We start from the raw sequence: 13,291 nt of genomic DNA on the forward strand, positions 1-13,291 counted from the left end.
AAACCGCAGCTTACTATAAATTCCTTGAATAAAAAAAGAAAATTCCTTGTTCGTGGTACTCAAAGGTGGGCTTGTGAGAGCTCATAACATAGTGTTTTCTTTTGTGTGTGGTTTTTTTTTTTCCCCTCTCATTTTTCCTTTTGTGATTCTCACTGAATAAGCATAATTGAGCATTGTATACTGCAGAGAATTTTATTATGTCATTTTTACGGTTAAAAAAAAGCTGTGTGCTGATATGCAATATAGGAAACGTTTGTCTATTTGTATGTATAATATAAATATATACATAAACTTGACACTGCGGAAACTGCAACACTTTTTATAACAAAAATATATGAAATGTATGTTCTTAGCTTATAATAATGGATTACTCCTTACACAACTCAGGAAAAAAGTTCACGCCTCTGGAAGGTGTATCTTAGGACTTCTCCCTACCTTGCTTGTCTGAAATAACTTCCCAAGCTGGTTTTGAATAATAGGAACACATGCAAGGGAGGGAATATTGGGCTGCCATGGAATTCTTCACAGAAATAAAAGATCAGGTTAATACATAAATTCCTTATTTCTTTATCAGACTTCATGGCAGCTCCAACTAATGTGATGCACCCAAGAAATAAAATATTGAGGGGGCAATCATGAATCTGTCAATGAAACCACTACTTCTTCCACAGTTACACATTTTTTTGATCACTTGCCTGAATATTTTTAGAACTTACTTATTCCTTGCTATATTTACATCCAGAAGATATTTGGAATTTGTATGAAGCGTAGACCACGCTGCTGCTTTGCTGAGACCTTTCGCTGAAGTCTGTGCCTTGTGAGGCCAGGAGTTACCACTGTTCTTGTATAGTCTCCCCCTCAGTATAACCTTTCCTCTTATAAGAGATGACTTCTCAGATCAATCTCTCAAGCATATTCCAGGAACCCAGAAGAGTGCGTGGGACTCCCGCATTCCACCCATTTCCTATTGAAGTAGGTAGTTTGAGGCGAATAATGCTTGGAATCGCGGTCCATGGGGAGGGGGTGGAGCCAATATGGCGTGATTTTCCGATTACATAATTGTGCTACTGCTCCCGCTTTATAGATGCGCAATTCTGTACATTATGCCACCTGCAACACAAATCTGGATTTATGAAGTATGTCTTGGAAGGTTATGAGGTATGTTATCGCTGTGCTGGTTGTGAACCTATGTACCCAAACTTGAACTCCTTCATATTTGTAATGTTTAATCAATTTATTATTTTCATTCTGGTTCTCCTGGAGGTGCTGCCATCAGGGACTGTAGAAGCACAGTAATTTAATTCCAAAAAGCGGAAATAAGGTACAAGTAACTCTGTGTTGGTGCACTATTACAAATTTAAAATAGAGCTTTTATCACATTGTTTTAATATCTCCCCAAATAATTTTGCGGATTATTTGATGGACCAAATATTATATGCAGTTATTTTCTGGCTTTATACAACTGACAGGCAGTAACCATTTACCTTCAGCATTATAATATAATATAATAATAACTGACTAGCAGAATATTTATAATTATATGAAACCAATTGAATAAATGTATTATTTTGGAGTGTGATCACCAAACTGCTATGAGTATTCTTCCTCTATATTCTAGCTTTTGTTGTTTTTTTTTTTTTTTTTTTTAAATTTTGCTGGTTATATTTCAACACTTAATCTAATGAAACTAATCTAATCCAAACTAAGAGCACCAGCACTGCGGTACCATCTTTCCGCTTTTCTGAGGAAATTAATATTCTCGGAGGGATATTCTATTTTGGCAACATTGTTTGTATTGAGATTGCTCTAATTAGATCAAATAGGCAACTTCTCTTCCTTTTTGATCTTTAGTTTTGGACATAGAGCTGGAAGAATAATTTCTGGTTAACATGGAACTTGGGGATCACTTGATAGGAACTTATCACCATTACATATGCCTGAATGTTTAGAAATATAGTTTTTGTATGCCAAAGTTTGCTGTTCTTTTGCTCTCCTGACAGATGTATCTGACCAATTATTGCTTTGAGTGTAAGCCATCACAAAGATATTTCATGTAGTGTTTCAAAAGGTTCTCTTGTCTGCATATGTATCTGTTACCCAAAATGCACTTAATGTCAACACTTATACTTTCAGTGACCTAGTGACACCACCGTTTTGTAAGCCGCCTTGAAGAAGTCCAATGCTTCAGGGGAAAAGAGCATCCGGTGCCTTTTTATCAGCTTTGACTTTCATCAATATGTAAAGATTTTCCATAGAAAATGTTTCTTCCTTGCCTGCAGCAAAACCTCAATTTAAGTGCTATACTTTTCTTTCGCAATCATAAAATTCCAGCTGAAGAGGAAGAGGCTACGCCTGTTGTAGAAGTTTTGCTACTGCGAGCCATGGTCTTCCAGGGTCCATGAAGACCCTGCAGACCATATATAAAGACCTTAAAGAGCAAACTGTGGTAACACACATCTGTTTGAATGTCCATGAACTTGTCCGCATCTATTTGTTCTACTCTCAGATCCCTGTGACGAGAGAACTTTTTCATATTGCTTTTCTCGTCTAATCCCATCAAGTCTATTTGAGGAATTTTGAAATATATGCTTATTTCCTTCCGTTATCACTCTCTTGGATGGAATTGGTAGTGATTGAGCTTATCTGCCAACATGTTGTCTTTCCCCGCTACATGAAGGAATGCATTCGGTATGATTTACCGCCAGCCAGCAGCCAGACAGAGGAGGAAATCCCGATCGTCCGAAAGGGGGAGCCTGCTGTCGACATTGCGACGGCCGGTTTCCTGAACGTATACCGAAGGTATATAGGGGAATTTCAATTTCTCTGCCCAAGAAGGGATTGTAGAGATTTGTCCTCATCCTTTTTGCTTTTGGTGCATTCCTGTTTATGAAGGCTGTTGTCTGAGAAAAAATTCAGTTGTGTCTGTTCAATCTGAAATGCAAAGTGCTGTATAGCACACCACACCACATTGTTGTGCTTTGGGAATGTTCCCATGTCATTTTCTTTCAGTAAGGATCCACACACCTTGCATTAGCTTGTTTAGGTAAGCTCCTCAACCAGAGCTTGAGTAGGTTGTTAAACGTATCCATTCTGGAGGGGTACTTTTATCGTGAGCTCTGGACTTTGGAGACCTTTTTGGTATTTTGTGCTAACTGTATTACTTGATTCAAGTGGTACCATTGTGCTAGCATTTCCCTTTGTAGATCTCTCATATACCAGCTTGCATACCAGCTTACCCCTGGTAGTGTACTAATGGAAGATAAAAACATCCCAAAATTATACATACTCTCAAAGCAGGCTTCTGGCCAGATTGTATCTCCTGGGACAGGTTCTGAATTTTTAAATTTCTTTACAATATTTCCTTGTCTCGTGCTGTGTTTATGGGTAGTTCCACATATCCTCACTTAATCATTGTTCCAATGAAAGGACTGAACATCAACTTGCACTAAGAGTATTTTTCTGTGAAGTCTAAAGTAATGACTGCTTCATTCTATTTAATATTTTCTTAAAGATAGTTGTACAGATGTGTCCAGGTGTATCTGCATGCTAAATGCTATGTTAGTTTTCCAGACGCTGACACTGTAACTTAGCATTTAGCATACCGATACACCTGCAGACGCATCGAGAACATAGGCATGCGGCATATCATTTTAATCAGCAGAAGCTGTTTGTGCTATCTATTAGCATCATTGTGTGAATAAGATGCATTTGAAGGTAAAAAGACGCTCGGAGCTGCTGAGTCACACTGAGCTCCCGTGTTGTGTGGTGTGACTTGTAGCTCACGGAAGTATGTGTGCACATCTGTAGTATACAGATTATTTCTCAGCTACAAAAGTGTTTCAATGATGGGAGTTGGTTGTATAAAGTGTTGATATTATCTTCAGCACTTTAAACTATACTCCAATGTTTGTACTTAAATCTTTAAAAAATTTGGTTAGCAAAAACTAAAAATTTTAATTTTAGAGTTATAGGAAAGAGGTCTTTTTTTCAGGGAACAAGTAATGGTAAGTGTAATTAAGTAGGCTGTTCTGCTAAAATACTTGTCTGGGCCATAAAGCACAACTAGTGGACCACTAAAGACTTCAAGACGTTCTTATGGACTGATGAATCAAAACTTTAAATCTTTGGTTCCACATGCAGGTTTTTGTTAGTCTTCTAGTTGTTGAGAGGTTCCTCAGTGTGTGGGATTTATTTACGAAGTAGCTGTCCAAAATTTTAAAGGGCAGTGTTTTTAATAGCAAAACACCCCATGCTTTACTATCAAAAGAATTGCCATTTTATTTTTCGGGCTGAAACACGTAAAGTGCTTAGTAAATAAACCCCTGTGTCACTTAGAGGAGGAAGCATGATGGTCTGGGGCTTTTGTTGGAACCGCATTCGGTGACTTGCACAGAGCAACTGATACCCTAAACCAAAAGAGGTACAATATAATTTTGCAGTGCAAAATTCTCTCATTTATGCCTAGTTAGTCGAGGGTTCATCCTACTGCAAGGCTAGGTCCAAAACTACGAATTTCCTGAGTAACATTTTGGGCTAAATGTAATGGAGTGCGATGTTAAAGGCAAAACCAAGTTGATTTTGTGTTTAACATGCTTGCTGCTTTAAAAATACTGGAATACTTGCATGTATTCCTGCAGCGGCACCAGCTCGCACCGTATTACATTTATGCCTAGATTTCCATTGTAAAAAGAATGCCAGGAGTGTGTCAGGCGGTCATTTCTGCAAAAGGGGTCTACTTTGAGTCAAACATTTTGATTACATTTTGTTAAATTGGATCTATGATTTCTTTTATCTGAAATTTTTGTTCTACACTTTTATTTCAGAGTACATTGAGACATTAAACTGCATACATTTCATGTCTATTGATCTCCATATAAAATGTGTGTATGTTTTGTATAACATTATTATATAACCTGCAGATAAAGAATGGACACAGAAAAGGGTTTATGTCTAGCACATACATTATATCCCCAGGCATTGTCCCATAGCTTCATGCCATATTTTATAGTTTTATAATGCATTAGCAGTAAATACGCCATCAGTAGCACTAATGACTTATACCAACAGTAGCAGTATTGCCCTGTAATATGGTGACCAGTAATTCACTCTGCAGTAGTAGTGTATATATAAGATTTATTATCCACATACCCTTTATCCAGAGATACCAAAACCAGAAGGAAAATTATAAAAAAAATATAAGAAAAAATGTTGCTTCTTGTTGAAAGCTTCATACACACTCATAGCCATTTTATTTAGAAGGGTCATACCAGGAACAAATGTCTGTTTAGTATATTTTGTATTAATGCTCCAAATTACAGTATATTTTTTATCCTGAAGACCCTAAAGCTGGCCTCACATGGTCCAATTGATTCACATTTGAGATGAATCGTCATGTTGGCTTATCTGGGGTCTGCTGCTTTGGATAGAAGATGTCTTTACATCAGCTGATGGTGGTCCTCTTCGGAATGGATTTACCTAAATATCTGTCCATTTTAATTGTCAGTTGGCCGAAATGATTGGCTGCTCGTGTTACACTTACATCTTTATTACAATATATGGTATTTCTGTTTCAGTATTTCATTAGTAGTTTTGTAATCTGATATATATTTCAAATACTACTTTCGAGTATCTCAAACTTTGCTTCATTTATTTATTTTTTTAATCTGGTACTGAATAACCTTATCAATGCCAGTAAAGATGCCATTTTGTCATGTATGGCTGACATTCTTCAGATTAATATTTCTCTAATGTACTGTACTCCACGTCACAGATATTCTCTAAGTTTGGAACGGTATTGAAGATCATCACATTCACAAAGAACAACCAGTTCCAGGCTCTACTTCAGTATGCTGATGCAATGAACGCACATCACGCCAAAGTGGTAAGGAAAGCACATGACACACACGCTTATTCTAAGAAATGCTGAAAAAATAACTGTATTCTTTGAGTGTTTTACGGTTATTCCTGAATTTTGGCAGACTTATTTGCTGTATTATCAGAGCTACAAAGCTGCTTTGTGTAATAATTCGGCTGGTAAACAAAGACCTTCAGTAATGAATGTGTCTGAAATGTTCTAGGATCCAGCTCTACAATGGCTGACCTATTTTGTAGTACAGAGATAAGCGGTAGTGCTTGTGTACACGAAGGACAGACAATCTATCTACCTTTCAGCTTTCAGAATTGTGTGTTATCTGGGTAAAAATTTACAGAGGTGATTGCACAGGTATATAATTCATTATACTATTCACCAAATGATTCTGGTTATTGGTCATTACGTAACTTCATGTGGCCAATGTTTTTGTGTTTAGGGGACAAAAAAATTGCATAATAATGTAGCTTATGACTTCTGTCTACACTTCCATCACAAAGTGCAGATCAGTTTATTATGTTGCTTTGCTGCCACTTTGTTTCTTCCTCTTTTTAACGTAAAAAAAATGTTCCTTTGCTGGCACAAGTGAATGTGGTAGTATGCAGTATATACACCATTTCAAAGCTTTAACATTAAACTGGGACCTCTTTAATATTAGTCTAAGGCCGGGTACACATGAGAACGATGCTAAAACTACGCAATCGTCAATCCAAATTTCCTTTATCCCAGAATAGAGAGCTTACACACTGTACAATCCTTCACGCAACGGTACGATGTAACTCGTCATTTGATCGTATACGAATCTATTGTTGCTCCTTTACACACTAGAACAACCATATCTTCTGATTGACGATGCAGCACGACCGACCAGAAGATGTGTCTTATGACGCACAGGAGCACGCAACTGAGCGTACACTGTGCGATCCACACGATATGTCGTTCCAATTTGCCTCACAACGTTATATCGTGTCAATATCACTCTATTGTGTAACTGGCCTAAGGAGGAATTCAATTAGGCGCGGGATTTGCCACGCGGGTAAAAGCTCTGGGTTTCACAGCTGGAGGTCAATTAGTCAGCATTTTCCCTGCGCTGTAAACCGTGGCTTAATATAAATGAAACTTCTAGATTCCGCACAGAGTGCTGGTATCTATGGGTTCCCCCGCGTGTTAAATGTAGGGGTCTGCATTTTAACACAGATTTTTTTTTTTTATTGAGTCGAGGAAAAATCCTCCCACTGAGACTTGGCACATGGGCTTTGAGCAGCTAATTGACTCAGGCAGCGTGTTCAATTAGCTCTGGGGTAAACCCCACACCTGATTGAATGAACCCCTTAATATGTATTTCCAGATCACATTCTACTGCACAACTGATACAGGGCTTTTTGGAAGTTGAGATCCACAGAAAATTCTTGATGTGAGAGATCCAGCCGTATTAACATTAAATCTGTGAATACTAATGCTGGCATATATTATGTTAGCCCCGTTTCCAACTGCTGTCTGGAGATTTACATTGGCAGGAACAGAACTTTACCCCTGATATCTGTAGCCTGGTGGAGTCCAGCATATGGTTCCATGCCAAGAACCAAGCTGTGTATGACTTTCTCTGGATCCAGGAAAGGGTCCTGAAGCCCTTACTCTCAATTTATGGTCACACAGGGCATGATTCGCACACAGCTAGCGTATGTTGGCAAACCACACTTGCACAGTAGCAAATATACACCTTTAAATCTTTCCATACGATTTGGACGGGTCTCTCAGTCCGAGAAATTGGCATTCCTGGATGTCAATTAGGCGGTTACTTTTTTGACGCATACAAGAGAAGAGTTTTGTGGGAGTGTTGTAGGTGTGTAGCCAGAGTTCCATTCTGTTCTGAGGTGTGTGTAAGGTGAAGAGATAATGCATCCGGTATGATTTACGGCGGTTCAAATCCTGACAGTCTGGCCGATACAGGAGGAAATCCCGATAGTCTAGAGAGGTAAGTATAACTAATCTAATTCGTCCCCCCGTAACCCTAAATCCCCTCCTTTAGGGCGCCTAACCCTAATCCCCCCTCTAAGTGCCTAAACCTAACCCCCCCTTCCCCGCCGCCTAAACCTAAGTCCCCCGGGGGGTGCCTAACCCTAACCTTCCCACGGGGGTGCCTAACCCTAACCCTCCCTCCCCATAGCCTAACCCTAACCTCCCGGGGGGGTGCCTAACCCTTAATCCCCCCCCCGCGCGCGACTGTTTGCGGCTGGTGCCTGGTATCACTTCGATCGGGATGCCAGGCGCCGGTCTCCCTACGTAGGTAAAATGACAGGCGTTGAGATTTTGCCGCCTGTCATTTAACCCTCACCGAGATTCAGTTGTCGAGAAGCCGGCTGTCGGGATTGTGTCAGCCGGCTTCCTGAACGTATACCAAGAGATATACCTGTTTCCGAGGAAACTCTTGCACCCATAGGTGTAAGTACTAATGATGAAGGATGCGGCTGTGGATGGAAGAGCACTAAGCACTGCAGCTACCTTTCTTCTTCCTTGGGTGTGGAGGGAGTGTGCCAGACCAGGCAAGACCCCAAGAAACAATCTTTCAAATGGAAAGTTTTTTATTAAGGAAATTTGTGTAAAAGAGGAGGTATTTAGAGTTTTAGGATAAGTAAGAATGTGATTAGGGTTTATATTATATTAGTAGTAATTACACTTAAATACATATTTAGAGTTAAATATTCATCATTCGCAACATTGGTGCTGTATCTACTGTTCTAAACTGTTTCTAAATGTGTTTCACAGGTTTTTTTTTTTTTTTAACTTTGCATCTGGTCTTTATTCATTGTACATTTACACCTCTCAATTTTACATTTATGGTTTTGTTGTGTAATATGGGATGTTGCAGTTTACAAGGCTTTGGGGTCCTGTACCTCAGAGAGCCATCCCCATTTTTAATATTTTTTTATAATCCCTGGTTGCAAGTAAGGCTCCACCTGCCCAGGACATTTTAATAATATACTCTAGTTTTTGTTTATTGTTGTGTATTTGGTACTTCCCTGGCCAGATACTGGCTATCAAGACATTGATAGTCTCCTGGTGGCTTACTCCCTTCTTTGCAACGAACACCTTTTTGGTTGCTCTCCTTTTCTACTTCAGGGTCCATAGGGTATCCACAGGATACCTTGGGGTATAGGTGTGACGTCAGTCGCAGGGCACCAAAGAGTTAAGCTTTCAGCCTCCCAGGATGCACTAGGTCCCCCTCCTATACCCCGCCCCCGGGCCAAGGCACCTCAGTTTAGTTTGGTGCCCGGCCGGAGTCGGGTGCACCTGTTGGAGTGGGGGCTAGAAGAGCCCCTGAAGCTTTTTCTTCATGCAGCTGTGGCTGCACATCTGGATGAACAGCATGGACAGTCAGTCCTGACGTCCATGCTGTCTTCCCTACACCCCGCCGGTACCAGAACGCCGGTACTGATCCGGGGATGCTGGTGGGCGTCTGGGGTCACAGCTAGCGGTGACCCCAGATGCTCCGGACCATGGCCGGATTCAAGGGGGACAGAGGTAAGCAGCGGGGTCCCGCGGTGGGTCCCCGCTGATCACATGGTCCTAAGTCCCCAGGCAGGGGGCTCCCTGGGGACTGGCTGCAGCGTGGAGCCAGGCGACCAACCTGCGCTTCCACTACCCCCTGGGACAGCGGACCGCAGCAGAGCGGTAGCGCTGCGGCGTCCCAGGGGTTAAATGCATGCCAGGGGAGCGCGCCTTCCCTGTCTCACAGCCGGCGCCTCCCCCGCTGCACACAGCCCTCTCTGCACTGTGCTGACTGGTCCTGTGTCAGCGCTCCTCCCCCAGGCCAGCTTCTCTCTGCTCCTCGGCGGCCATCTTCTCTGCAACGCATGGTGAACGCTGCTGGAAGTCTGGAAGGAAGCATCGTGGTCTGGGTCCCCCCGCATACCTCTCCTCCGCTGTGGCTCAGGTCTGTGTATGCAGCGCTGTGTCCTACCAGGCCCTGTGTCTGTGTAGTTGAGTGATCAGCGCTGTTAGTGCAGGAATTGTTATTTCTCTGCATTGTATGTGACTGTGCTAGCGCTGCCTGTAACTTTTCTTCTCTAAACTGTCAGCTTTATTACTGTCCCTGTTCTTTCTGCTAAAGCCCTTGCGGTGCGGTGCTGCAGGGTGGTCTCTCGCCTATTTAATACTTAATTGGTGAGAGAGGTCACATACGTGGTGCCATCATGTCTGAAAGTGATTTTCCCCTCCGGCTACAGTGTACCACGTGCAAAGTACCGTTAGCGGAGGGGGAGGGTAGCGCGGAGGGCCTTTGCCGGCAGTGTTTGTCCATGGCGCGGCCTATTACGGTTACAGCACCGGTACAGGAGCCGCCCTGGGCTTGTTTCGCTCAGGCGTTAACAGCTTTAGTGGGCCAGTTAGCTCCGCAGCCCGCGTTTACTCCGATGGGTTTGTCCCAGCAGTCTGTGGTGTCGTCACCCATGCAGGGGTTCCCACGACAATTGGTGGTACCCCACAGTCTCCCTATTTCCCCGCTCCCGGGTTCTCAGGAGCCAGCGTGGGTTAACTCCCTGACGAGTTCTGTACAGCACTTGTCGGATGTGTTGCAAGGGGAGTCTGTGATGCGGCCTCATAAAAGGCCGGTGGCGTCTCTGTCCGCTCCTTATGAGGATGACGAAGGGACGTCTGATGATGGGGAGATTCTGGATCCTTACGATCAGGAACCTTTCCATACTAAGGACGCTGATGCTAAGTCCAAAGTATATATTCCTGGACTTATTCGGGCGGTCCGCACAGCCTTGGTGATTGAGGACGAAGTTCCCCCAGCGGCTAAATCTAAGTATGCCTTTTTCAAAGATGTGAAGGGCGATGCCACAGTCTTTCCTCTTTCGGGTCAGTTGGTGGACCATTTAGAGGAGGCGTGGAAACAACCTGGCAAAAGATACCAGCCGCAGAGACGCCTGGCGGTGGCTTATCCGTTCGCGGATAATTATTTTGCTAAGTGTGAATCCCCTCCACAGGTGGATTCTCACGTGACCCGTCTTGTCCGTAGTGCCACATTGCCGATGCCATCCATGTCCTCCCTTAAGGATGTTACGGACCGCAAGGTAGAAATCTGCCTGAAGTCCGCTTATTCCCTTGCAGGGGGGGCAGCACGGCCGGCTATGGCCATTTGCTGGGTTGCCAGAGCGATGGAGCGCTGGGCGGATTCATTAGAGGCTTCTTTTGAATCCGACTGTCCGGCCGAACAGGCGGAGTTGATTGGCAATCTCCGTGATTCGGCCACCTACATCAACGAGGCGGCTCTAGACATTAGTACTCTGGTGTCTAGAATTTCTTCAGCAGCGGTAGCTGCTCGTCGCACCTTGTGGCTGCGATCCTGGAAGGCGGACGCAGATCCAAGAAAGGTCTGGAAGCGTTGCCGTTTACCGGAGAAGTTCTCTTCGGTCCGGATCTGGATAAGATTGTGGCCACGCTGGCGGCAGCCAAATCTGCTTGTCTCCCGTCGGCCGCTGCTCCTTCTGGTTCTGGACCATCGTCCTTTCGGTCATCTAGGGCCCAGGGCAGGCCCAAACCACAGTCGTTTCCTCGACAGGCTGGCCCTAAGAAATCGGTCAAGCCCCGGAAACAGGCATGGAGTACCAGACGTCCGGCCCCCAAGCCAGATGACAAGCCTGCGGCCTGACGGTCCGGGTCTCCCCTTGGGGGATCCCAGGGTGGGAGGCCGCCTGCTGCAGTTCTCCCGGTGTTGGTCGTTCACTACGACAGACACTTGGGTTCTGGAGGTGGTCTCTCACGGGTACGCCCTCTCCTTCCGGCACAGACCCCCGGCTCGATTCTTCACCACGGGTCTACCATCAGACCGGAACAAGGCTACGGAGCTGCGGAAGGTATTGCACACTATGCTCCAGGCTGGAGTTATAGTGCCTGTTCCATTCTCCCAGAGGGGCCAGGGTTTCTATTCAAATCTATTTTTGGTACAGAAACCCAATGGGTCATATCGTCAGATTCTCAACCTCAAAGCACTCAACAAGTCTTTGCGGGTCCCGAAGTTTCGGATGGAGACCCTACGGTCCATCATTCTGGCGCTGGAACGTGGGGACTACATGGTGTCATTGGACATACAGGACGCTATGGCGGTCATGGCGGCTTCTCTGCGGCTGCAAGGAGTCCGCATGTTGCCGTACTTGGACGACCTGTTATTGGTGGCAGGATCTCCAGAGCTCCTGTTACACCACTTGGACCTGACCATTGCACTGCTGCAACGGCACGGCTGGCTAATCAACTGGCAGAAGTCCACTCTAATCCCGTCTCGGAGGATTCTGCATCTTGGAGCCTTATTGGACTCGGGACAGCAAAGGATCTTCGTGACGGAGGACAAGATCTCTGCTTTACAGTCAAGGGTGCGCAGTTGTCTGCACAGCCGCCGGGTGTCCTTACACTCGGCGATGAGGTTACTGAGCTCCATGGTGTCGGTGTTCGACATGGTGGAATACGCCCAGTTTCACTCCAGACCTCTGCAGCACCTGATCCTGTCCAAGTGGAACGGGCTGCCTCAGTCTCTGAAGTTCCAGACGATTGTGCTCACCCCGGAGGTTCGCCTGTCCCTTGCGTGGTGGTTAAAGACGACCCACCTCAACAAGGGACGTCCGTTCTGGGTTCCAAATTGGGTCCTGTTGACAACGGACGCCAGTCTTCGGGGCTGGGGAGCAGTTTCGGATCCACACTTGTTCCAGGGAAGGTGGACACCGACAGAAGCGGAGCTTCCAATAAATATCTTGGAACTCCGTGCGGTCTTCAATGCTCTCCTGCAGGTACAGCGGTTTCTCCAGGGTCACCCGGTGCAGGTCCAGTCGGACAATGCTACCACCGTGGCCTACATAAACAGGCAAGGAGGAACTCGCAGTCGGGCGGCTCTCGTAGAGGTCTCTCGGATCCTGGTTTGGGCGGAGCGCAATCTTCCGGCCATATCAGCGGTCTTCATCCCGGGAGTGCTAAATTGGGAGGCGGACTTTCTAAGTCGCCAGGACGTTCATCCAGGGGAATGGTCCCTGCACCCGGACGTTTTTCAACTACTGGTGGACAGGTGGGGTCTTCCAGAAATCGACCTCATGGCGTCCCGGCACAACAACAAGTTGCCGGTGTACGGGTCTCGCACAAGAGACGAAGGGGCGTCTCTGGTGGATGCTCTGTCCGTCCGGTGGACGTTCAGGTTCGCATACCTGTTCCCTCCGGTCTCCCTTCTTCCACGGGTAATCCGGAAATTCAAACAGGAAGGAGGGACGCTCCTGTTGATAGCTCCCGCGTGGCCCAGACGGCACTGGTTCTCAGACCTTCAGGGTCTGTCCGTGGACAGTCCTCTGCGGTTGCCGCTACGACCGGACCTTCTGTCTCAGGGTCCTTGTCTTCACCCGGACCTGACTCGGCTGTCTTTGGCGGCGTGGCTGTTGAGAC

General features: G+C 45.1%; 1 protein-coding gene across 8 annotated transcripts in view; it reads left to right on the forward strand.

Moving 5' to 3' along the window:
- Positions 1-13,291, forward strand: part of PTBP3 (polypyrimidine tract binding protein 3) — a 208,270-nt gene that overhangs the window by 149,024 nt on the left and 45,955 nt on the right. For all 8 annotated transcript variants that reach the window (XM_088460110.1, XM_088460113.1, XM_088460111.1 and 5 more), the window contains one exon: positions 5,771-5,881. In XM_088460110.1, coding sequence (XP_088316236.1) covers positions 5,771-5,881 — 111 coding nt within the window. The remainder of the gene's footprint in view (positions 1-5,770; positions 5,882-13,291) is intronic.

This window comes from Taudactylus pleione, unplaced genomic scaffold (genome assembly GCF_031769625.1).
Source record: "Taudactylus pleione unplaced genomic scaffold, aTauple2 ptg000967l, whole genome shotgun sequence".
Classification (NCBI taxonomy): domain Eukaryota; kingdom Metazoa; phylum Chordata; class Amphibia; order Anura; family Myobatrachidae; genus Taudactylus; species Taudactylus pleione.